The 27,213-nt window shown below is 43.9% G+C and overlaps 1 protein-coding gene across 4 annotated transcripts in view; it reads right to left on the reverse strand.

The window, feature by feature from the left end:
* Nucleotides 1-5,781: 5,781 nt before the first annotated feature.
* Nucleotides 5,782-27,213, reverse strand: part of LOC105018340 (receptor-type tyrosine-protein phosphatase N2) — a 157,632-nt gene continuing 136,200 nt past the window's right edge. For all 4 annotated transcript variants that reach the window (XM_013139367.3, XM_034290981.1, XM_013139364.3 and 1 more), the window contains 9 exons: nt 23,472-23,619; nt 22,727-22,800; nt 19,357-19,434; nt 16,031-16,150; nt 15,702-15,868; nt 13,680-13,733; nt 12,220-12,284; nt 9,645-9,718; nt 5,782-8,463 (listed from right to left, as the gene is read on the reverse strand). In XM_013139367.3, the coding sequence (XP_012994821.2) occupies nt 8,392-8,463; nt 9,645-9,718; nt 12,220-12,284; nt 13,680-13,733; nt 15,702-15,868; nt 16,031-16,150; nt 19,357-19,434; nt 22,727-22,800; nt 23,472-23,619 (852 nt within the window). In that variant the 3' untranslated portion in view covers nt 5,782-8,391. The remainder of the gene's footprint in view (nt 8,464-9,644; nt 9,719-12,219; nt 12,285-13,679; nt 13,734-15,701; nt 15,869-16,030; nt 16,151-19,356; nt 19,435-22,726; nt 22,801-23,471; nt 23,620-27,213) is intronic.

Raw genomic sequence — 27,213 nt, forward strand, 5'->3', positions numbered from 1 at the left:
CAAATATTCCACGGTGGAACATGCCTTCCTTAAGAACCGTTTTGCTATTGTTCTAGATCTGTATTCTACACCACCATTGTTGTCGGGCATTCCACAGATTTTACAGTGGCAAACAAAGATGGTTGCTGTACGTGGAAGCTCGCATGAACACATTTTAAGGAAACTGGTTGACTTTGAACAAGAGCCTGTTTCACGTAGTCACAGATAGGCATGACTAAAAGGCAGAGCCAAGGTCATTGGTTGTTTTCGGAATCAACAATGTGGCGCCACCTCCTGTAGTTAGCTGTCAATTTACAGATCTTGATTTTTTTTTGTAAACATGTTGACTAAGTATTTCAGCAATATCATATATATTTTTTTTTACATAAAATACTCTTGATCCCTGCCAGGAAGAGAGATGCCCTAGAAATGTTTGTTCAGTCAGATAATTGTACAACTGTAGTATATTACGATTACTGTGTTAAAATGTATAAACTGCACTGTTTCTGCAATTACTGTGCCAAAAATATCACAGTTGACAGCAGTTACTGCACAGTTTCAACTATCAAATTGTATTTGTGGTTATATTTAAATAAGAATTAAAAATTCCTGGCTTAAATACACAGAAGCGTGTATTTTGATTATTTTAGTTTCTTCAAATGCTACAAATGAATATTCAACTACTTTTTAAGTAAAATATATACAGAATACTTGCATTTGAAAGTGATGTATTTGAAAGTAATTGGATATTTGAAATAGCATTTTAAACCAGGTTTTGTTAGGTGCCTTGCTAAGGGACGAGAACGGATCGAGCAGGGTTAGGGCTCAGATAGTGATCTGAAGTTTATTCAATGCGCTTATCCATACAAAAAAATTATACACAGTACAACTAACAGAGATAACTTAGAAGAAAACTCCCAATCAATGACTTGAAATGTCTTCACAAGTTATGAGTAATCAGAGCAGATTTTGATCTACCACCTGTGGATCTTTTTAAAGAATTGTATACTAGAAAACAGAAGGATATGTAAGAAGCTATCTTTTTAGATTACACTGAACTCTGAAAAAGTTGTAGGCCACCTGGGAAAACTGTTTAAAATGATAGATATTTATGGAAAAAATTTTAGGCACCCTTGCCCTATCTTCAAATATTCTATAACATTTTCTGAAGAAATTACTTTGAAATATAAATGTTTGGTCTCCGCAACTCTTGATTTCACTGTTAATATTGCAGAACCTTTGTTTTTGATTCCTAATATATCATATTTAAATCAGCAAATCAACAGAAAAGACATTGACAAAGTTATTGACACCCTAGACTCAATATTTTGTAGCACAGCCTCGTTAACCTAACTGCACACGTTCTCATGTCACCCAGAACCAGGGGGAGCAAAGCAACCTGAAAACATCCCTGAACCTCCTCCCTGCTTACCTGTGGGAGCATAAGTAAGGGTGCTGGGGTTCTGCAGCCCCCCAGTCGTAGGTTCAGCCCCCCTTGACGAAATTCCCAAATTGACCGCGACTGATCCGCACACATGGTTCGTCTGTTTGTTGGCAAGATGCATGTCACTACTGCAGATAGACGCACGTCCTTTTCATCAGTGTGATGACAGCGCCCTCTATTCAAACCACCTTTCCAAGGTGTTCTTTTCTTTTAAGGTGCCATTTATTTTCAGTGTTTAGGCAGTCTGGCTTTCTTAGATCTCTCTTAGCATTGGGTTCCTACAATACCACCCCCATACACTGCAATTGTCAACAGATGATGCGAGGTGAAACTATCGTGCCTTGTGTCTGAAGGTCAGATTGAATCGTGTGGTAATTGATCAAGTCGCTTTCTCCACTATTCAAACAATCCTTCGCTGCATCTTCCATCAACTTCTGTCTAGAGGACACTTTCCGGGAGGTTAGCAACACTGGCATGGGCCTTAAACCTCTTGATAACTATACATGCAGGAAAAAGGATGTCTCTGTAGATGGAGTTGTAGCCTTGAGAATGTCCATGCTTGGCTATAACCTTGTGTCCTCAGAGAGTAAGCTAGTTTTCACCATGCTCATTGCTGTACACAGTGACACAATGAGTAATGTTCTCTTTTCAAAATCACTGAATGAGTACATTTCAAATAGCAGGAACCTGCTATTCACCACAGAGGAGTTTAATTCCAAAGTAAAAGAAAATCACCTGCTTGCAACTGTTTCAAGAAGGTGGCAATAATTTAGGTTTTGTTTGCAGGATATGCTAGGTTTAAGTAACTTAATCAGATGTTTTATTTACCTGCACGCCAAAGAAATACATATGCGGATACCATTCTTTTTTTTACATTTCTACAGTTTTCTGGAAATGGTGCAGTAGTTGAATAAGGTGCAAGGGTACCAAACGTTTTGGCCATTACTGCATCTGTGAAGTAATAATAGTGTTTAAATAAACACGGTCTCAGTGCCGTGTTTATTTGCTGTAAAACGTATTAGACTGGCCACTTCAGTCCCAACCACAACATCCTTATGGAAGCTGTGTGGGATCACTTGGACTGGGAAAAGAACACAAAACTGCCAAAGTCAACAGAAGACTTAAAGCAAATCCTGCAAGAAGCTTGGAAGAATGTAACCCTGGGAAGTGTTTTAGAAAACAGTTGAATGGTGTGGAGGAAGCTGGTTTGGATACTTCCAGTAGATGTGAGGCTTAGCACCGAGGGAAAAACCAAGGGACTAATTGCAAACCCTCCCTCTGTACTGAGCAATGTTAGCTGGAGCTGCAATGGTTTGATGGCGCTGAAGTGCTGACAGTGCATTGTGTCGCTACCACGCTGCTGGTCTACAGGGTTGTTGGCAGTGTTCAGGGTTCAACGTATAAATGGCTCATATGTGAAAGTCCAGGGTTGAGTTTTTGGCAATTGTATATTTTGTATGTCTCAAGGAAAAGAATGGCTCTCACGGTGTATCTGCATTTCTGCCTTAAGTTGTGTACAGGCCTTCCTCTGAAGGTACTGAATGGGGTGGCCCGGGATGCTGCCAAGCCACCAGGGAGAAATGGACTTAATGATGTGCAAGGTGCTCAATGTGTGTCATTTGGTTAGTGGGTGGTATCAGAGTCACGCCTTTGTTTTCCTTTTGCCTGTTAACACCACTGGGTTTCTACTTATCAGCCTGACTCCATCAGAGTCTCAACTCGAAATCAGCCTGGAATCAAATGTACACATCCATGTGAAACCGACATTGCTAACGGTACAGATTTCTACCAGACAGTTCGCCTCGCCCCACACCGCACTTGAACACAGGTTCTCCGCTTTGCAACTCACGTGACCACCCTCACCCAGAGCACAAAGGCTATCAATAGTCCCACCTGTGACATTTCAAGCTAGCCACGTAGTGACATGTTATCGTGTGTGAGTTGTGTGAGATTAGAGCTTGACTGTGGTCATTCTGATGAGCACGGCATGTCATTTTTTACACCCAAAGTCTACTTTACTGCAACTTCAGCGAGTCATCAGGAACCAGATGGGCAAAATCAGCTGCTGGTGTGGGTGCTTCCTATAAAAGAAATTGCACCTGCATCTGGCCTGAGAACACATCACTAGAGTGTGTGGTGGCTCACTGTCACAGCTCAGGGCCTAACCTGCGCTGTTGGCCGGGGGGAGGTGATATGAGTTCAATTATAAAATAATTGTACGTTGTCTGTGCTTTATAACCGACAGATAAACACTTTATACCGTAATGTTGTGTTGAAAAAAGACCAACATCGGCGTGCAGTGTGAGCGTGCCCCTCAATTATTGACAGCAAAGCAATTGTTTTCTTTTCTTCCATTTGGGCTGGTAGAAATTCAGCATTCAGCATGCCTGTGTTCATCTACAGGAAATAGATCTTAGACTACTATGAACACATCTGTCAGAACACAGTCTATACTGAAGTCCTTTTGCAGGTTTTCCCACTTTCAAAGCATGTAGAAGTCTGTCATTTTTATCATAGGTACACTTCAAATGTGAGTGACGGAATCTAAAACAAATCCAGAAAATCACATTATATGATATTTAAGTAATTAATTTGCGTTTTATTGCACTGTGAACATCCCAGTGGCGATGAGTGCCCAGCAAGGTGAGATGTATTATGTTACGTTAAGTAACATTAGAGGAAAAACATAACCTTCAGTCCAATGGTTTAAATCCAACCAGATTTCCACTAATCATAACCAAAACCTTAACCCCAGTGCTGTGACACATAACCCTTTTCATTTTACAACCTTAAATCAAAGCTTAACCCTAACCTTAACCCCAGTACTGTGAGACCTAACCTTAACACTAACCTGCTGCATTACATCTCAAGTTTTTACTTTTACCTCATGGTACTTCCAAATTACGTGATTTGATTTAGAGGGACTAGCGAGTCAATATCGACATGTCTTTGGAAAAACATCCGATGCTATTCTAGTTCTTACCACGCAGCCTTTTCAGCCAGAAAGTCCAGAGTGGAGTCCTTACAACAATGAAGTCTAGACTAGAATCCATATCTGTTGAAAGCCACCATAAGGAGAGGCTTGAGCGCGACGAGCAAGACAACCATATTCAATTACAAACCCCCAAATTGAGAAGGGTCTAATTGCAGTGTACAGTAGTAGGTGTTCCTGCATTGGGGGAGGGGTCCTGCATATGCAGGAACCCCTCATTATCCTTATATTGGTCCATTTCATTCACAGTGTTTCTATAAATTAACACCTGCGTTTTGGAATCCTTTTCCACAAAGGTTTCCATGATGCTGATGAATCAGCAAGCATACTGCCTATGAACTGTAGGTTAGCTAGGTGCAGGTAAGTTGTAACACAAAGCAGCGTTTCTTTTTCAAAAAGGTTTTGAAGCAATGATTCCTTCAATATTGGCTTCTAATGTATCTCAATAGGAAAGTAATCCAAAAGTATGTGTGTGTAATCAGAGTACATTATGGAGTTTGAGTAATCCAAAAGTTAGGGTGATTATTAAAAATTTTTGGACAGGTAACTTCCAACTGTAAGGGATTATATTAAGAAAGTAACCTACCCAACCCTTTGTCTGCACCATGAAGGAACCATGAAAAGCACACCTGAATCAAAAGGCAAGGGCCAAGCCATGACATCACCTGGAAGGGCTGAGTTCAGGTGTGCACGCAGTGATTCAACCATTTCCTTCTACAGGGATATACATTTTCCCTAACTGCTTTTCTTCCACATGCAATGCTTGCTTTTTGGAATTTAGGCTGGGTTATCTGTATTAGCCATACAAGGACAAGGACATTTTATTGATTTTAATTTATTCTCTTAAGATGACTTATTTTTCTCCATGTTGTGCTTATGCGGGTGTGTGTGCGTGTGTACGTTAGTGTGGTTACAAGACTGTTACTGTGTGGTTGGTAGGAAGTGTTGACAGCATAATCTATAATCTTAAACAGCATGAAGCTGCCAAGCAACGTGAATCACCAACTCAGACTGGAGATCAGAATAGCACTCAGCCATTCACAGTCACTCCGCCTGACAAAGAGGTGAAATCGGCAGGGGGAGAGGTGGACGCCAAGCTCAATGTCATACTGATGTGACTTGGGGCTTACTCCACATTGGCCAAGGCTTTATGAGCTTCCTGCTTATACATTCTGCATATATCGGACTGTTACCTAACAACATTAGTGCCAAGATTTCTTTGAGACACATTTTAAAGATATTTTGAAATAGGATCAGATCTTCTGAATAGCTATAATTGTTGTGTCTAGTTTATAGCTTCTTGTGATCTTGGGTAATGCAACAAACAAAAATAAATCTGTACAGCACAAAATGTGGGTATGCAACGTTGCAATTCAACACACCATTGATAATGGGACTTTATTTACAAGAGTAAATCTTCAATATCGATAGAACAAAAATATTTTCTGTTGGCATTGACTAATAATATATAAGTAGAGATCAACAAACCAGACCAGCCATCTGTCAAAATGAATACATTAAATGATAAAAGGTGTTACAATAAAGGACACGTACATAAAAGTGGCACTCTTTCAGTCTAAAGGTGCAAAATTGCACTCTATTTCCTTGAGTCTAAGTCAAAAGCAGTGCACTCGGAATAAAAATGTTTTGATAAGCCATGCATTCTCTAGTGTATGCTGTACAACCATGTCATTTCATTTGAAATTCAGAAAATATTAGATGTATTAAACAGAATTACTTGGACACAAACATAGAAAAATAAATTAACAACATTTGGATATGAGTTAAATGACTGACTTCAGGCTTTAACTGATTATCACTTGGCAGTTAGTTCAACAAAATATTGTGGGCTTTAATGGAACAAATTATATGCAGAACTTGGTGCTGGGGTAGAATTGACAGTACTCCTGTAGTGCATCAACATCGCATCACAAATGGCACCCTATTCCCCTGTGCACTAGATTTCACCAGAGCCCTGGTCAAAAGTTGTGCGATCTATAGGGGATAGTGTGCCATTTGGGATGAACCCTGGACTCAGCTGCTAGTAAAACACAGGGACATCCAGTGGCAATCAAGTAGAAACATGAAACTGTTCACGCTTAAACCATCGATGCTACGTGTCCTTCTAGATTTGAAGAACTGTTTTATTTACAAACAAATTACGGAATTTTAAATGCACAAACAGTACACCAATTCATAGAACTCCTTTAATTGAGGCAGGCATTAGCACGTTTTAGTTTACTGACTGACAAGAATAAGTTTAGTCACAATCACTTTTGCACAACTTATAATTGTTTGTCCAGGTCTCAACAGTCTGAGGAAACACATATTGCTTTCTGTCATTATCACTATGGTAACTAGAATTGTTATCGTCATCTTTGTTATCGTCAGTATTCACTTGACCTAATTGAGCAGTTTTTTTGATACACATGACATGGTATGGTTGAGTACACTGCATAATAGGGCCGAAGTGAAAAATGACATAAATGCCCCAATTATACAGATGAGATGACCAACTGGCTGCGGATCCAGCTTTTCTCTATTCTCATTCTGAAAAGGCTGTCGGGCACATAAGAACCCGAAAACTTTGCACTTGTACGGTCCACATTCTGCGCATGTATTTATTCTTTATACGTAGGTGCAGTTTTGCCCCGCCTACTCCCTTCTCTTACATAGGACCATGAGAGGGTCAATACTGCTATTTTCACCCCCCCCTTCAGATTCCTCTTTCATTTGCTTTTCCGATTTGATTGACATGATAGTGTAGCCTACGTCTCTCCTTCGTAATTCTGAACAGCAGAAAACCCTGCAGATATTTTAACAAGCACTCCAAAATTAATATATCGGAATGTTTTGTATGCTAATTTACTTGTTTACAACCGTCTTTATCTGTTGTGACTAAGTATATTGCGGTTGCAGAAGCTGACTACATAGTCAATGCATCTGGGCAAAACAATAAGCATTTTAACCATCCTAGTATCTGTATTAAAGTAATTTAGCAGACGCTCTTACCCAGAGAGACTTACAGACATGTTTTTTACCTCTTTTGTCCTGGCCCCATGGGAATTAAACCCACAACCCTTGCATTGCAAGCACCATGTTCTGCTAACCAAGCTACATGCATTGTGAGATTAAAATCTTTATTTTGTTTAGGCTGCCATATCCGGCCCGAGTTACTGATAAAGAACAGTACTTCAACTTCTCATACACCCACTGCTATGCCAGTGTTTGCAATGACTACATGATTTGAGAGACAGCACACGATTGACATTTGCATGAGCTCCACCACTGGGCAGCCACTCCGTAGCCATTAAACCAGACTTTGACAGTGGGCAAGTTCAAGTTGCATTTACCCTTACGCCTGCCTAATGTTAGGGAGGATTATCTTTGAAAATGGCTGTTTTGCAGGCCTCTGTTTGATTTGTTGCCTCAGAAGCTCGCCTGTTCGTGCCATGTCTCTGTTTGCAGTAACAGACTGTTACGAGCTACAACAGGCAGCGACGCAGTAGAAACATGGTGAGGTTAGTAGAGTACTCGACAGCACCACAACATCAGGAGCGATAAAGCAGCTGCAGATGAAAACCTAGGTACAGAATCCCGCACATGTGCAGAGCCTTCGGGATCAAGACAGATACTAGAAAAGCTTGATCCTCAGCCACTCCGAACACATTTTACACACGCGCGCACCCACGTACAAAACGTCCTAAAAACAATATTCCTTTGACTAATATATTTCAAATAATGAACAGATGACGCTCTTATGGTAACATTTTTGATGCATTAAATTGTCTGTTTGGAAACGAGCTCCATATATATCACAATATTGTTTTTTATTTCTGTTAATACACGGTCAAGATCCGGTCACACTCTTGCACAACATCCACAAAGACGGAGTGGTGGAGAAGTGGGGAGTAGTGGAGTGGCGGAGAGGAGAGATCCCTGGGGAGGGTTTTGCTGCTGAGGCTTGGTTCTCTCCTCACTGTGGAAGAGCTTTGAGTATGGCGTTCACCTCCTCCGCAACAGCTGTCAAAGCAAACTCAAACTGCTCCTGAGGGTGGAGAGAGATTGGGAGAGAGTGACAGAGGGCATGGGGACGAGGGGATTGGTGTTGAATTGAAATTAACTGAAATTAACAGAGAGGTTTATTAAAACAGACTTCTAGAACTGAAAGCATCTTTCTAAACAATTTTAGAAGCTCTCAAATTGGTTTCTGTGAATTGACTGTCCGGGTTCAGTGGTCAGGTTAACATTGTATTTTCTGTTTCTGATTGTCTCTTAACAGTTTTATTAACAAACACAGATGAAAAGGATTTTGGCTATGGGATTGTGGAATGATCTTAGATGTACTATTTACCATTTAGTAGTAAGGCATACAGGGGCGTTGTTATATTGCCAATATACTGAGTCTAAGAGCTGTTCTGAGACATGAAGCAAAGTGGAGCAGAGATTCAATAAATGACCACTAGGTGGAGTGAGACTGTCCCATTTAATATCTTAACTGACATTCACTTTGTATGCAGATTAACTATTGATGTACAACTCAAACAACTGAAACCATTAGATATTACTGCAGCAGAAATGTATCCCAGAAATGAAAGTTTAGTAACTTCTATTAATAATACATTTCTCATCACCAATAGCAAAAGACCAAAGAACAGATCAATATCATTGGTGGGCCAATATCAAAACATTCTCAAGAGAATCCACACTACAAATTAGGCTTTTAAACCAGCTGTTGATATGCTGGGAATTGTCTGACAAGAAAACATTTCTCATTCGCTATTTAGTTGGGGCCAGTTGTCTACTTGAGCTCTCTCTCTGTCTTTTTCTCAACAACATACATTTCTCCAAACCCCCTTCCCTCAAAGCACCATATGACCACTAAAAACACAGAAATAAAAGCAAAAGCAATCCCTCTGAAGCTAATTATCAGAGCTGCCCGGCGGACCCTTCTTATACCCAGGCATTCAGATTCTTCTAAATGTTGTCCTTTGGTTCCATCGCACACAGTTGTTTTGTTTTTTAACTCAGGCTAGGGACCGCCTGTCAAGATAACTTCTGCCTTGACTGCATTCCATTGTATTACATCACCCCTGCACCAAATCCAGTTGTGAAAAACAGATTTCCACGCACTAGCTCACACCAACGTCACGACGCTCGGCCCCTTCCCGCAACTTTCAGAAATCAAAGAGTCCATTTAAGGACTCCCGGTAGAGGCGAGGACAGTACCTTGGTTTGGACCATGGCCGGCCGTTGGTCCCTCAAGTGCTCCAGCGTGGCAGCGATATCAATCTCCTTAGCACCTGCAAGACACAACGCCGACAACAAATTGGAGCGAGTTCAAAGCCAGGAGATAATCCAGGCAGTGTCTGTCAATCTCCTTCTCGCGCCGCTCCCTCTGGTACTGCGCGTGCAACGATTGAAAATGATTACATCCCTCACAACTCCACACAGACGCCACCAACAAGACTCAGATTAACAGGCCAGGGAAGAAGGCCCCTTTTAAAAGCTATATGTAAAACCACAAATTGGAAGACAAGGGAATTGGAGAGGGAAAGAGGTATTTAGCATAAAAACACAAAAATATCCAAATAAGTATTTGTTTTTGATAGAAGCCCCACCCGCTTCGTTCCTTTACGGACAGTTGTCATACTCAGACAGCGACGTGCAACTTTCTGTCTGTCAGCCAACGTGTCCATCGGACAGTTTGTGTGTCAGTCTGTCATTCTGTCTATGTGCCAGCCTTCCTGTCTTTCTCCCTTTCTGACTGTCTGTCTTCCTGGCGGTCTGTCTTTATGCCAGCCTTCCTGTCTTTCTCCCTTTCTGACTGTCTGTCTTCCTGGCGGTCTGTCTTTGTGCCAGCCTTCCTGTCTTTCTCCCTTTCTGACTGTCTGTCTTCTTGGCGGTCTGTCTTTGTGCCAGCCTTCCTGTCTTTCTCCCTTTCTGACTGTCTGTCTTCTTGGCGGTCTGTCTTTGTGCCAGCCTTCCTGTCTTTCTCCCTTTCTGACTGTCTGTCTTCCTGGCGGTCTGTCTTTGTGCCAGCCTTCCTGTCTTTCTCCCTTTCTGACTGTCTGTCTTCTTGGCGGTCTGTCTTTGTGCCAGCCTTCCTGTCTTTCTCCCTTTCTGACTGTCTGTCTTCCTGGCGGTCTGTCTTTGTGCCAGCCTTCCTGTCTTTCTCCCTTTCTGACTGTCTGTCTTCCTGGCGGTCTGTCTATGTACTTGGCAAGCTACCGCCCAGGTGAATGGCTGGACGTGCCACTGGATCCTGGGCAAAGCCTCCCTTCCCCATCTTCCGCAGCACCAGTGCTCCGTTGGCTTGGCAGCAAGCCCAGCCCTCAGACCCGGTGCCCAGTTGGCACAGTGCCACGCTCCCCTGCCGACCAAACATGGCAGGGATCACAAAGAAGACGGCTATCTGGGTCTTGAACTAATTGGGGCTGGACTACATGAGGCTTGTGCTGTGGTGAAAGCCTACCCGGAAACCTCACAGAGAAGGAGGGGAAGGAAAAAAAAAGAACAGAAGAAGCAGCAGCTTAAAAAGACAGACAAACGCAACCAAATTACATTCATGAGGGGTGGTGAGGAAAATAGATAGAAAGAAAATGGATTTGATTCGTTGTACTACCTCAACCTCTATCGTGCATTCCTCAGAAAATCCTTCCTGTGTATAAAAACGGCAAACTATGTTTTGACAAATTGAAAACTGAATACGCAAGAATAGCTCATTTGAGCTTTTCTTGCTTTCAACATCGCAGTTTTTGCTCAACATCCACAATAGACTTGAGTCTGTTCCACCCCTCACACAGTCCTTTGAGCGCCACCCTGATAAGTTCTTTGTAGCCCAGGACTTAACAACCCAGCAATTGTGCAGGTTCTAATAAACCTGACTGTGGAGGAAAAGCATAAACGGCTCATTTGAGTTTCCCTTCGCAAGATTCCCTTCGAAGAGGGGAGCCCTGAGAAGAAACAAGAGAAAGTCCTTGAGGGAGCCATGAAAGAGACAGGAACGATGGCTAGCAGCTGGACCCCAGGCTGAAAGCACTCCTGCACTTGTGCTGTCGATTCTTAAGCTAGAGAGAACATGACAGCGGAGGAAGAAAAAATAAAAAAGAAGAGGCTTTGGCAGTAAGTAAAAAAAAACACACAAAAAAACCCGGCATAATTCTCAAGCTTCAGAATATACAATTCATTCCTGGGGAGAAAAGAAGAGGGTAAAAAAAGAACGATTTTGTTTGCAAGGGTCTAAAGGCCCTTTGATCAGGCTGAGGGAACCTGGGTCTCCTGCTTCTCAGGAGCCAGACAAAGAGGAGCGTAGCCCTAACTGCCCGGGCCCCGATTCCTCCCCAGCTCGGAGAGAAAAAAAAGCCTTTGGGCAGCCTCACAGTGTGACAGCCTGGGAAAAGCCCCCTCGCAGCAGGCCTAAGATGCCTGCTTTGGCCTTTGATCTTTCATGAAGGCCAGGGCCACGGCACCGGTCAAGAGATTTTGCGATTGCTAATAACGTGCAAATGTAAAAACGCACCGCCTCACACGTGCACGCACACGTTTGAAAGGTTTACAATTTGCCTTAGCTAAATTAAGAGGATGGATACTTCAGAACTACCTATGTGCGTTTCAAATAAACAATGTGATTCGGAATGCTGCCTTTGGAAAACATATGACCCAAAACCTTTTACTCTCTGCTTCTCTGCGGGTCATTCACTGAGCGAACGAGGGTCAAACTCATGCACACTCATGCATGTCGAGAACCAGAGAGGAAGCAGGAAGGCTTTGGAACGGGTGTGGAAAGCACAGTCGCTCTTACCTTTAGCCATCTTGTTGAGAACCATGTCAATCAGAACGTATGTTCCACTTCTCCCAGCGCCGTCGCTGCAACAGAGATGGAAAGAAGAGGGAGACAGAGAGGTAAAGAGAGAGACAGAGAGGTAAAGAGGGAGACAGAGAGGTAAAGAGGGAGACAGAGAGGTAAAGAGGGAGACAGAGAGGTAAAGAGGGAGACAGAGAGGTAAAGAGGGAGACAGAGAGGTAAAGAGGGAGACAGAGAGGTAAAGAGGGAGACAGAGAGGTAAAGAGGGAGACAGAGAGGTAAAGAGGGAGACAGAGAGGTAAAGAGGGAGACAGAGAGGTAAAGAGGGAGAGATGAGAGTCATTAGCCACGTGTCACCGTCTCAGTCAACACAACATTTCTTATAGCCCTAGAAATGAAAACAAGTGTTCCGTTTTCAATTCGGATATTATCTGTGCGACATCTCTTCCCGTTCTGAAAAATGTACCGTCCTTCCACATCCTCAGAACCCTGAGAGCAACATCGAAGTGGGTTTAATATTCTGAGCATATTAAACTCCTAATGCCATTTCGGCAGGCTGAACGACATCAAAGCACAATGATTTTGTTTTGGGGTTTACATTTAATAACAGGAATAGTAATGTGGCAGAACTGCAATAGGATGCAAGGAGACATACGTCCCTTTCCTTTATAGACCTGAAGAAAAACAACAACAGCCATAATACTCAGTACACAAAAAGCCATTGTCAGACTGCAAGACTTTGTTTTGAGTCTTTAAATTCAGAAATCTCCTTCATTGACTAGTGTTAGCTAGCAGTCCAAAAACCCTGAAAATAGCACGTGATTGTACCGTAAACACATGCAGACGACACCCTGAGAATTGTGTACTTGAACCCGCGAGGCCATGACAAACAATCCAGACGCTGCTGCTGTATGCAGGAAGTGCAACCTGAATGACACCCTATTCACTTTTTAGTGCGCTACTTTTGACCAGAGTATGGCTGCTTGGGGGCCATTTGTATGGAGATACTACATAGAAGTGGAAGAGGGATGCTATCTAAGTGTTTGATCTGAGGTCTGCGCCGCTCCATATGTATTTACACCAGCAAAGCAGAGTAAAGGTCATCACGGGCTGATGAGAGATAAGGCTAGGGACAAACAGAGCTGAGGTGAGCTCCCACACATGGTTTACAAAACGTAAATAACTGGGATGATTTTGAAGTCATGTGGTAAACTGATTGGATTTTGTCATCTAAACCATTTATATCAGTTGTCAGGGTTAAAAGGGGCAATATACATTGAGTAACTGTGGATAGGAGGATATATTGAATATAAAAAGAAAACGATGCAGATGTTTGTATTGCTAAACATTGAGACCTGATTGAGGGACACTGATGGTAGATTGTAAGGCCCACTTAAGACACATGAAATAACGTAGCTCAATCACTTCTACTGAGGCGGAATGCTGATTATACTTGCCTGCAGTGGACAATTATAGGACAAGACCGTCCCCGGTAGCACTTGTTAACCTTTCTGCAACAGAACAGAAGAAGATAAAGCATCATAAACACAACGTTAAATCCCATCGAAACGTTAGATCACATATGAAATAACGACACACCAGGTCATATTCGTAACGGATCGGTTTGAATTGGGATGACGTACAGGAGTGTTATGACCTACATTGACATTGGGTGGCCACATCAAAAAAAACTACATCGGGGAAAAACAGCCAATCCTCAATATAAGCCCCCCCCCCCCAGAAGGTACCCTCAGTAACCCCACATCGGTAACATTTCTGTCGACATCACAGTAAAATATTATATGGACCCTGTGCAGTTATCTGCCTTTCGAACAAGGAAAGGCAGATAACTTGTCAATAAATCCACAATTCACAATAAGCGATGAAGACTGACTTGACAAGAGTATGCCATTTGGAGTGGTGATACGTTGGTTTGGGGTAATTAGGTGTGGTGTCTGCCGGGTGGAACACCTGTTTGAGACCAATTGGCTGTTGTTGAACCAGATCATCTCCCCATGGAGCTCAATGCCAAACAATTTAAAGTGGGGAAGCGGATGGAGTGTTAACAGTGTATAAGGAACATGAATGAGGTTACTGAAACATGTAGAACAAATACCTATTCACCTTTCACCTGTATGAGTCCTACAGGACTTGAAAATCATCAGGACTTCTATCATGCTCTCACTACAATCTCCACTGATGATCTGTTTCATGACAGGGCATTCTGTCATAGTTCCAAAGGGAATGATCAGAGTGACAGGACAAACCGAGAAGAGAGTTTTGCAATACGGAAGTCCCACAGATCCCACCATGAGTTACCATAGGAACCAGAGCAGATCACTGGGGGGTGGGGGTTTAGGGGGGTTGGTTGGGGGAGAGTCAGTGGAATTCAAAGGAGGGAGGCTGTCCTTACAGAAGTTAAGGTTATCAGGAAGTCAAGCAACTCATGAGCAAGCAAAAGGCGAGGGGTCATTGGAGAGAGAAGAGGAAGCGCGGGTGGGGGGGGGGGGGGGGGCTTGAAGGGGGAGGAGGGGATTCCGCAAGGCCACTGGTTGCAGAGTCACAGTTTCCAATGATCACTTTTGTGACTATGCAACTGGGCTCATATTACTAGCTGCAACATCACAAAAATGACACTGGCAACCGCTAATTAGCTGGCAAAATAAACAAAGGAAGAACCAAACCAAAAAACTGGAAGGTAGGTTAGCTATGGAACTGAAAAGTGTGAAAGGGTGCACTGCTCCATTACAAGTCAGTTGTGTTAATTAAACACATGCCGGCAAACAGAGAGAGGAATTAGTTCGTCCTCGAAGCCTCAAGTGTGATAATTGCTGTCGAAACCACAAACCAAGATTCAGACGGAAGAATTACGAGAACAGCATGTGATAAGCGAGAAAATGCTTTTTCTTTTTCTTCTTTATCTTACGGTTTCCCCCCACATTGCCTCATGCCATGACACAAATAAAACATTTCTGCACAGACCACAGATGTCTGACCAACTTTGCTCTTCTGAAAAGACCTCATCTCATACAATAACACCAGGGTATACAACACTACTTATATTAGCTCTGTTATATGAAATAATGTCTTCTCTAGTCCTAAAAAAGCTGAAGAGGGGGAAATGAAGAGATTTACTGAACAAGTACATCTTCTACTGTACACCTGTATAGAAAACTGTTATCTATTGTAAAGTGAAAAGAATAAAAGAATATACATAAAGGGAACCGGATGTTTAACACCACAATGTATCTTACTGATGCCATAGCGATCTCACAGTCAGTAAGGTGGCACGTTTCTGGTAACATTCACAAAATTCCCAGGTTCTCCAGAAACACCAGACAGGGGACTATCCTTATCCACGCTTATTCCCCCCCAAATGTTCCATTTGGAATTTCTGGAAAACCGGGGAACTGTGGAGGATTACCATATTTCTTCCACCTTGTAGAGGTGAGGACAGCCCTGGCTGTAGGAAGTCCCACCTGCGGAAGTCCAGGAGCGTCCTGCTGGACTCGGGGACGTTCTGGTTCAGCCAGGTAAGGAAGTGGAACTGTGTGACGGTGCGTGTCTCGTTGGTCTGCATGTTCTTCAAGTAGAAACTACGAACCAGGAAGTCATCGCACCAGATGTGCTCTGACACCAGGTTCACCTACAGAGAAAGAGGTATGTTTATATACTTTTCAAATCAAAATGACTATAACCATTTTTCATTATTTTTCCAACAACCACAAGACAGTAGAAAGATAAACTGAGAATGTCATCAGCAGGACGTCGGCAGGCAGGAGTTCCTGGAAAGCCCAGGGCTTCATACCTCGTAGATGTGGTAGAGGTTGGAACCCTCGTCGGGCCAGTAGTGGTAGCACTGTTTGACCCCGCTCTCGGTGAGGGGTGTCAGCATGACAATGACCACGCAGCCATTCTCCCAAACCATCTGCACACAAAAGACAGAGGACCGCCATTTTGTCACACAGCAATGCCGGGTAATTGCCTCGTGACATGCAGACACACGCGATGCTGGCCTCAAAATCGCACTGTCCTATTCAGACGCTCTCTAACACACACACAGGCGCACACACACTTTGAAACCTCTTTTTATAAGCCCATTTACTAGCGTTAGCGGGGAAAAAGACAAAACATGACATTTAAATATAATGGTTGAATATTATCCATCCATTCACACTGAATCACGGGGGTCGAAATTACAGTACCATCTTCTTTCAAAGGACAATTTGGAAAAGTAATGTTAGCTGTCACTGCAAACACTTCAAAAATGTCTGGTTTTGCCAAAACTTTAACAATAGCGTAAAGGCAAAAATGCAAGGAAACAGTACGCTAGCGTAATGGTTCACATGCATCAGACTGTGGATCTTTCAAAGCATCCGTGTTTTAATTAGATCCATCCCTTTGTGGTTAACTCCGTTATTAATATTATTATTGAGACAGTCCCTCTCCCCGCAGAACAAAGTGTCAGAGAGGGTATGTTTCCTGCTGACATTTCGCCAGTCTTGATGGCGTCTGCCAGGAAGTGAGTAGGCACTAGGGAGCCATTGGAAGGATAGAGAAATCTCAGCCAGGTTAATGGAGCCTATAAAAAACATTATTGTTTCACTCATCAGATGACCGTGAGGTTCAGCACCTACGTCTGGGTATTTCAGTCATCCAGAGACTCCGCTAATGATAGGCACGGCAAATAGCCGCATCACTGAAAGTTTAAGCAAAGTTTGGTGTAAAGTTTGACATGACCCGTTTAAAATGCTGACTTGGCATAAGTCCTGTCATGGAGAGCTGCGATATTTTGTACTGTAGTTGTCTCAGACAGATGTTTGTAAGATTGTTTGGGAATCTGGATAGAGGAAAGTACAACTGTTCAAGGATACTATTGTAACAATTGAAAGGGAACAGTTTGGAGATAATGGGGAAATTATCTGACCAAAGGCGAAGAAAAGTGTTCACCTGAGTTCGTATCATTTGCCAAAATAATGAAGTTATGAAAATATGGTCTTATGGTGTTGGGTTAAAACAAGACAATACAGACAAACAGATCATACACGAAGTGCGCATGAGTCAGGAGCGCGTTCAGGTACGTGGTCTGCAAGGACGTTTCATTACGATGAACAAATACGGGCTTATTCTGTTCAGACGTCCCCAGGCTTCGACGCCATTCCATCTTACAACCATACATTTCAACACAAAGGTCATGAACTGCAACAAAATATCCCTGGGATTTTCAGAACATGGGTTTGGAAGTAGTCATTTGGCTTGAATCAACCCAGTATTCATTATCCATCAACAACCACTTAATTTACATTTCACTTCCTCAGATGTGAAACCTGCCACCTTTGAGTTGCACAGTGCTCAGTTCAGAAGAAATGAAAACCACACCCTTACAGTACCAGAGCTCCAGCACACCCTGTCCAGATGATCAACTCTGATTAGGATAGAAAATATGGCTAAACATATTCTAGAGGCTAGCTAGAATGGAACTGGCAGGGGTAATTTAGCTCTGTAACAATGAACTGCCTATATGACTAAGGAAGAGGGACAGAGAGAGAGGAGATAGCGTGGAGAAAGGACACTGAGGAGCAAGAGAGGAGATACGGGGGTGAGGAGAATGACAAATGAAGGTGAAAGAACAATGGGAATTACGAGAGGGTTAGAGAGCAGGGGAGAGGAGGGGAGAGTAGGGGAGAGGTGGTGAGAGTAGGGGAGAGGAGGTGAGAGTAGGGGAGAGGAGGTGAGAGTAGGGGAGAGGAGTTAAGAGTAGGGGAGAGGTGGTGAGAGTAGGGGAGAGGAGGTGAGAGTAGGGGAGAGGAGGTGAGAGTAAGGGAGAGGAGGTGAGAGTAGGGGAGAGGAGGTGAGAGTAGGGGAGGGGAGGTGAGAGTAGGGGAGAGGAGGTGAGAGTAGGGGAGAGGAGGTGAGAGTAGGGGAGAGGTGGTGAGAGTAGGGGAGAGGTGGTGAGAGTAGGGGAGAGGAGGTGAGAGTAGGGGAGAGGAGGTGAGAGTAGGGGAGAGGTGGTGAGAGTAGGGGAGAGGTGGTGAGAGTAGGGGAGAGGAGGTGAGAGTAGGGGAGAGGAGGTGAGAGTAAGGGAGAGGAGGTGAGAGTAGGGGAGAGGAGGTGAGAGTAGGGGAGGGGAGGTGAGAGTAGGGGAGAGGTGGTGAGAGTAGGGGAGAGGAGGTGAGAGTAGGGGAGAGGAGGTGAGAGTAGGGGAGAGGTGGTGAGAGTAGGGGAGAGGTGGTGAGAGTAGGGGAGAGGTGGTGAGAGTAGGGGAGAGGAGGTGAGAGTAGGGGAGAGGAGGTGAGAGTAGGGGAGAGGTGGTGAGAGTAGGGGAGAGGTGGTGAGAGTAGGGGAGAGGAGGTGAGAGTAGGGGAGAGGAGGTGAGAGTAGGGGAGAGGTGGTGAGAGTAGGGGAGAGGAGTTAAGAGTAGGGGAGAGGAGGTGAGAGTAGGGGAGAGGAGGTGAGAGTAGGGGAGGAGAAAGAGAAAGGGTGCATGAATGGTGGGGGGGGGGGGGGGTGGAAAGCTGCATGTTGTGTGGAGACTGGAGAGGACAAGTGAATGGACAGGAGAAAGAAGATTAGGAAGGAGTGATAGACCCTCCACCCCCCTCACAGAGAGCCTCTAAAACCCAACAGGGATTAGGGAGAGAGTGGTGGTCCAGACTCATACTCCAGTTGTCCCCATGCTGGGACAGGCATTTCTTTCACTCAGCAGCACAATTCGAGTAGCACACTTGTGACAAAGAATGAATCCTCAAACGGACCTCATTCCCGTTGTAGGCCACTACTTTTGAGGGTCGGGTGTATTTGGTGTAGGGAGCAGGATGAAACTTGGTACTTACCCAAGAGCAATTTCAACCTCAGAATTCCCCCATTATCATAGAGGTAGAAAAGAATAACCCCCCGCTCCCTATTGACTGCATGAAAGAGTCCAATCTAATTTACGACGGACTCCCTCTCTCTCTCTCTCATATAGATTAGCTGAAGTCATTCGCGGGACGTGCTACACACGGAGGCTACAGCTAGATTAATGGCGTCTATAAGATTCACTTGTCTTTAGTTTGACTTACACTGCTAATATCACTGTTCCCTGGTTGTTTAAGACTGGAGACTGTATTGATTTTGGGAGAGAGAGGACATTACCTGCCAGAAGTCTGCCACCGTAGAGGGTAGGGGGCCTTGAGTAGCGATGTATGCCGGGTTCCGCGGGTCGTGGTCCATCTGAGGAGAAAGACAGGAATGGGGGTGGGGGAAGCAGTGTTATGAATTTAATATTGATCGAGTACCAGGAGTACAACGTCACCCTAGCGACTGCATTGAAAAAGAACCACATTCTCAAACCGGACGCCACTGAAAAACCGATCAAATCCACATTCAGAACCAAATCATCATAAAACACCAATTCCAATGGCAGCGTTCCGAGATCAGGGCCGATTAAACAAGGCGATAGCGCTCCACCGTAGCGGAATGGCAATTTATGAGGAAGAACAAGGATGTTCGGAAAACTGCGGCCACCTTTTCACAAATAGTATTTGTGGTCAGGGAAGCGTTCAAGGTTTCCACAGAGTTAATGCAGTGTGCAAAACCATTCAGGAGCAGCTCATCAATCGTTTGTGGTCGAAGTCCTTTCTGTGAATCCAAAATGTTGTCTGCGTGCCGTGTCTCCTTCTTCTGTGGTGCTTAAAACAACAAGGCTGCCGAACTCTCACAAACTTGGAGAGAAATTCAATTAACATAGAGGCCTGGGCCAGAAACGTGTGGCGAATGCGAGAAAAGGTGAGTGACAGTTATACCTATTACCATGCAAATTGTATGGAAAATGTAATAATCGGATAGGCCAATTTAGCTGGAAGCAATTATGGAAGAGGACAGATAATTCCGAGGCTTGCGCATACAAAATGGTCTTTAATAGGCTTCTGTTCCTTTATGAACTAAAATAATAAAATGTTTTAAATGAACTCGAGTTTACACAGAAGATTACACTTTCGAATGTATTAACTGGGGGAAGAAAGGAACTCTACTAGCTAGGGGTTTGCACTTCAATTAAAAGGGAAAAACTGGTACTGCAAAGAGCCTTTGTTAAAGACTGGGGTAGTACACAGAAGGGTCTCTGAATGGGAAAGAGCTTTTATGTTGTTTCACATTGTCAACCAGGACTAAGCTAAGAAGGAGTCAACAATTTTAGCTGTGGCCTCTCCTGCAAAAAACACAAACAAGACAAAAGGACTAGTATCAGACGCAACACTGAGGGGGAGTCCATTCTGTAACATGGACTGAGTCTGGCCTTGGTTTACACAAGGGCCACAACATTATGGGAACCTCTTCCAAATCATCCAACACCTGGTTGGACTCAGCACTGAAGAGAACCCACCAGAGCCGGTCGACAGGGAGAAAGATAAGGGAAGGAAGAGAGGAAGGGGGTGGTGGGGAAGGACACGGAAGACCAGCAAAAAAATTGTCAGTCCCTCCCTCCCTCCCTCCCCTTCTGTCTCCCTCTCTCGCGGCCTGTTGTCCTCTCTTTCCAATCTCTCGGAGACACAATGTTTCCTGACAAGTCCGAGTGTCTGCCGTCTCAGAACATAGCTGGTGCTAATGCCGCTCCCAAGGGTGTCCGTTCAACCCAATCTCTCACAACAAGAGGAGGGGGTGAGCGAGAAAGGATGGAGAAAGACAAAGGGAGAGGAGAAAGAGGGAACCAGAAAGCGAGGGAGGAAGAGGAGAGAGGAAGAGAGGGAGAGGAGACCGGGAGAAAAAGAGCCAGAGATGGACCGAGCCACGAAGAGGAAGCGTTTAAAAGAAAGAGAGGAACAAGATAGAAAGAGAGGAGGAAAGACAAGATGAGGAAAAGAAAGAAAGCGAGCGAGGGATGGCGATAACGAGAAAGAGAGCGAGATAAAGAAAGAAAGCAAGACAGAGACAGACGGACAGACACAGCCACAACATTATTTACCAGAGGATGGTTTCCCGGGGACATAACGAGAAGCAAGCTGCAACGTGACAGACGTAATCATGGCCGTTTTGTTCTGCCCAGCCAGGGTCTGTGTGCTATAATTATCTGCCTTTTCTCTCTGCCCGCCGGTGGCTTCCGCTGGTTACAGCAGAGCACTGCACTGTGTCTGTCTGTCTGTCACCCACGCACCACGGGGACCCAGGTTTGTCTGCTCTTTGTTTCACCCAGCCCACTGTATGACCAGGGAGACGGAGGGAGGCATGGACTCGTCGGTCTCACAGGGGCTCTGCTTCTCATTTCAGAAGACACTACGAAAAAGGTGTTCAGAGGGAATGAGAGCCCGACTCTGGGGCTTCGTGTCCCATGTGTTGTCAGGGCAGGGGAGGGAGGGGGCTTTCGGGGGCTAGTAGCTGGTGACAGTGTATGCAGTAAGCGATGGAAACTCGACAGGAGGGCTGTGGCAGTGGTGTCGTCTGAGAAAAAAACTTACGGAAATAGGTCAGAAAGAATGAGCTTGAAATCCGAGATATCAGTGAAGATAGAGTGGGAATAACAAGGTCTTCATGCCCCGGCCGAAATTCACAAGTTGTACAGTGATTCTCTAGTATTACTTTCGAGGCAAAAAAGTTTGATGCGTGGGCGAGCAAGCAGTGTTGTGGAGAACTGCCAGAAGCAGATGTATTTCAGTAAATAACTAGTTGTACCCATCATGTTGTGTTAGTTGGCCAATGTGCCTTTGCCTAAAAAAAATTCTGTTTAGGTGTGAATCACATCCTGACACTTTGGGGCCCAAATGGCACACTATTCCATAAGCACTACTTTTGACAACTGCGAGTTGGCATGAAGCCCTGAATTTTAGACAAAAAGTGTCCCTGTTTGAATGCTTCCCTACCTTCAGAGGAATACAGCTGAATGGATCACATTTTTATCAAATGAATGTATGCTGTTACTAAAATGATACAGCTTTCATTTTTCTCCTTCCCTTACAAATGTTTGTTCCTTAGACATTTACAGTAAAGTAAAAAATTATAACACTTTCCTATAAACAACTTTGTTGAAGTGTGAAAATTCACAAGAAACACAAGAAAAGGAAGACGGTAGAAAATATAGTTTGCCTTTAAACTCCTGTTGTAGCATTTAGAAAAACATAAGAGTAGAGGTGCTAGGAATACATATGGAACATAAAAAAACCAAAAGAAACGAACCGCGTAGCTGAGCCAAACAGTGAACAGTCATCCTGACATCAACATTAGCATAATTCAAAGTCAATTACAGTCATATCACTGCTCTTCACAGATCAACTCGGCTTTTAAAATGGGAGAATGAACAGGGCGAACCTTCCCCATGCGAATATTCACACACACCACTTGCAAAACAATCATTAATATTCGATGCGAGTAACAGTATATAAGCAATATTAGGTGTCTTACTAAAGCTAAGCAACCGTTGCGTAAGATTTGATGTAGAAAAATCACAGCTTCGCTTTTGTTCATTGTAAACTCCCGAGGGCCTGTCAGCGGTGCCCGGAACAGCACGGGTTTAGTATGCAGAAAAGGTACTTACTATTGGGCTGGCATTGATGTAATCTGAATTTCCCTGGCTGTTTTCAACCTTCAAGGTTATTCTTGAGTGATCATCTGAAATAGAAAAGGAGAATTTCATTAACTCAATCACGGCAGTTAGCTGGCATACCTTCCAACCAGAACTGCAGCACTCAAACATGTGAAACACCCTCCAAATCTGACCTTCAACCTTTCACTCCAACCTAAATCAAATCTCCCCATATCTTTTTGCTTTATTATATGAAGTAGCATCAGTTGGATGCAACTGACATGACAGCTCGCCACACTTTAAAACAGTATTCAAACTCATATGACTGTCACCCATTGTACCGGCATCCATCAAAATGCATTACAAAGATTAGAAATCCTCTGTATAGTCAGCTCACGAGCGATCTAGTTTTGTAAGTCAGAAACTCAAGTGTGATGTACAGATGCCTTATCTTAATTTGATCCAGTTTCACAAATGAAAAGTGTTCAGTGTAGAGAAAAAATATAAGGGGTTCACAAATTTTTCATCGTAAAAAGAGGAAATTACAAAATTCAGAAGCACTTAAAACCTTAAATACAATACCAATTTCTCACTGTACAGGAGACAAAAACAGGATGCAACCATGATGATCAAATGAAGACAAGGCATCTGTACTGCTGCAAGGATGGGTTGATGTTACATTCACTGATCTTTCAGCTCACTCTCTTCCATTAAGTTATGGAATGCTCATCTCCTTCAAAGTAAGACAAGAACCTACAGGCCACCACCGAGTTGGTGCGGTTCTTCTTGGCGTTTCCAGGCCCCAGGCCCACGCTCGATGAGTTGGGCTCAGCCTGGTATGCGCACAGAGCCTCCCACTCCTTCTCCAGACGATTCTTGTTGTTCAGATGGTCCTCCATGTAAGACTACAGAGGACAGATAACACGGCCATTCAGAAATACGTCCTCACACAATAACTGTCTGACCAGGAACGAGCAATGAAGATGCGGATGTGTCATGGAGACTGGAAATACAGCCAAAGAGAGGGCGAGAGGGTGGCGTTTGATTGTAGATGTTATACGAATGGAAACGCGATGACGTTTCGTGGCATTTGGTTACTAGGTGCTGGTGTGTTGTGTTGTGTGTATGTATGTATGTATGTGCATTGAAGGAAACTAAGTTCATAATCCACCCTCCTCTGATTTAATCTCAAGTGGATATTTATTTGATTAAAGTTTTGTTATTCAGAGTGACATGAACAATTAACTGTCTTTTTTGGGGGGATTTTGGAGATTTGATCAAGCGACCTTTCAGTTACTCATCGGATGCTCTAGGTTACCTGCCGCCCCGGAATATACAGTTGGTGGTTTTCAAGTCAGGTACCAGAATAGTACCCTCTAAATGACAAGCTATTTGACTAAAGCCATTACCTTCCATTACTGTACCGATAATTAACTCAGGAGCACTGACATTGATTAACTGCCGGTTATGAGACTGTCAGAGCTAAATGTGGAACCCAGTATGTTCTAACACTCAGGGGTCAAAGGGCTTGACTAAACAGTATCCTCGTCCACAAATGGAGGGCCAATGGATGTTGGACATCAGCGTTTATACACAAAACAGGAACAATCACCGGGAACATTTAACATTTACGTCGAGCAGTTTCTATCAGACTCTCTCTTTACACCCTAATCCCTATTTAGTGCACCACTTTTGACCAATTAGTGAACTATCAAGGTTACAGAGTGTTACTTAGGACATAGCCCTAATGTAATTCTAATAATAACATAAGGTTGGAAATGGGAAGGCTATCATCTGGATTCATTTTCAGGGCTCAGGCAGGCTTAATGGACTTGCTCCTAACAGGGTCTAGGAGGTAGTTATTGAAACAGAATCCGTCCTGGACATATATATTGACACTGTCCCGAATGGCGGCCTGTTCCATCTGTAGTGCACTACTTTTGACCAAATCCTTATTTAGTGCCCTAGGGAGAAGTTCGCCATTCGGGATTCTGCCCTTGTCTGGTCCCTCCCGTAACACAAAAGCAAAGCTCCGAAATGTAGCATACAGGGATGTTTAGCGCAACGTTCGCCACACACATACACGTGCGCACGCGCATTCCATTTAACAATGCTACTTTAATCCCCGCCCACACCTCCCCAGTACACCCCAGCTTCCATTTCATATCGATGTGTATTTTCAGCAGTATTATGTGCTGATACACTGGACCCAGTCGACAGCCTTGGCAATATGTTTTAGCGGGACGCGAATCCGTGACCCTTCCTTGATTTAGCCCCTTATCGAATACCCTGGCTGCTCCCGCCGGGGTCTCCGAGAGACACACTCTCCTCTCCACTAATGCTGGAGTAATGGGGGTTTGTACTGTGTGAAGGGATTATTGCAATCCAATCAGGAGGTGCTGAGATCACCATGCATCAGGCAAACACTGCCTAATCCCCTTACTGCCGGGCTTACGGCTGCCAAAGGTGCTCAATAAAATCACAACCGAACGAAGCTCGGCGAGGGGGGGTGTGCTAGGGAGGGGGCTGGCGGGCGCCGGTGACGTTGTGACAGGCTGGACTAGAGAGGGAAATGAAAAATGATAGGAGGCGTCTGGCGACGCACTCGTGGGGTGTGTACCAATGTGACGTTCCCTATGTAGCGCACTACCTTTGATGGGCACGGGTTGAGAAGTAGAGCACTATGCGGGAGCTTGGTCAAAATGAACGTCCGCTGGATGTGTGGTGTGGATGGCCCTATGGGGATTTGGCACAAACACATTGTGGATACATTATCGATCCCAGTGAAGAGAGCTTCAATGTATGGCTGCAGCTTCCACACTAGGAACCTGGCTAGCTCCAGCATCGCAGGTTTACAGCGCTGTAACAATAAGGCTAATTGTTTTCTGGGATTAGGCTGAACAATTAGACTGTTCCCAATCAGAGGACCGCTTTGGACCACAGCCTATCAAACAGAGGGCACTGTTTTGGGAGCTGAATTGGGAGCCGTTTGGGATGCAACTATCGATGAGTGGCTATCATGGAATATTTAGATGTTATTCTCCTGAAGGGGTTATCTATGTTATTCTCCTAAACGGGTTATGGAATATTTAGATGTTATTCTCCTGAAGGGGTTATCTATGTTATTCTCCTAAACGGGTTATGGAATATTTAGATGTTATTCTCCTGAAGAGGTTATCTATGTTATTCTCCTAAACGGGTTATGGAATATTTAGATGTTATTCTCCTGAAGGGGTTATCTATGTTATTCTCCTAAACGGGTTATGGAATATTTAGATGTTATTCTCCTGAAGAGGTTATCTATGTTATTCTCCTAAACGGGTTATGGAATATTTAGATGTTATTCTCCTGAAGAGGTTATCTATGTTATTCTCCTAAACGGGTTATGGAATATTTAGATGTTATTCTCCTGAAGGGGTTATCTATGTTATTCTCCTAAACGGGTTATGGAATATTTAGATGTTATTCTCCTGAAGGGGTTATCTATGTTATTCTCCTAAACGGGTTATGGAATATTTAGATGTTATTCTCCTGAAGGGGTTATCTATGTTATTCTCCTAAACGGGTTATGGAATATTTAGATGTTATTCTCCTGAATGGGTTATCTATGTTATTCTCCTGAACGGGTTATGGAATATTTAGATGTTATTCTCCTGAATGGGTTATCTAGCACGATTAAAGCTTTTTCTACATTTAATGACACACACCTTTTGTGGCGTACATCTACACTGAAAAACGCACGCACATGCATAAACACACACACACCCAAACAAACACACACACTCTAACCAAACTCCCAGTCGGCAGCTTGGCAAACCCCTAATCTCTGCAGACTCTACACAGTATAATCTTTAACACTTACCGGGCCAGCAACAAAAGACAAGATAATGTGCTTTATATAGAGTCTGTTTTAATCGGCTTAAGACACAGCCAAGTATCTGTACGGAGTCAGATTCTGAGTCACATGAGACAAGAAGGTAATACATTAACATAGATAAGATGCTGAAAGCCATCTCAAATTAAAATCCGGCCGGGATATATATCAAGATGACGTGGGATTTGCAGCTTTACATAAGGCAATTAATTTGGGGCAAAAATAAACCTAGTAAGCATTCATGTTTTTTTCCACCCTCCTACAGTATAAACAGGGAAAGACGCGAGGGAAGAGGGAGGAGAGATGTGAGTGGGAGGAGAGAGGGAGAAAAAGGGGAGGTTAGATGCGAGGAGGGTGAGAAATCCCAGGAAAATGAAAGAAGGCGGGGGAAGAAGAAAGCAGCGCTCCTTCCGGGTCTCCCCAAACCTCACGCATGTATGTAGGTAAGGAAGCTAAGCTTTGTGGGGGTCTGGGGGGAGGCTGGGATGGGAGGACGGGAAGTGTTGCTCACGCCTCGTGTGTCATTTCTATCTCTTTCTTGCACTGGCTGGCTCCAACACATGACCAACAGATACCCAGCTTTGGGAGAGCAGCGCAGAGACTGCCTCATGGCCTAGATCGCTCT

This window comes from Esox lucius, chromosome 3, assembly GCF_011004845.1.
Source record: "Esox lucius isolate fEsoLuc1 chromosome 3, fEsoLuc1.pri, whole genome shotgun sequence".
Classification (NCBI taxonomy): Eukaryota; Metazoa; Chordata; class Actinopteri; order Esociformes; family Esocidae; genus Esox; species Esox lucius.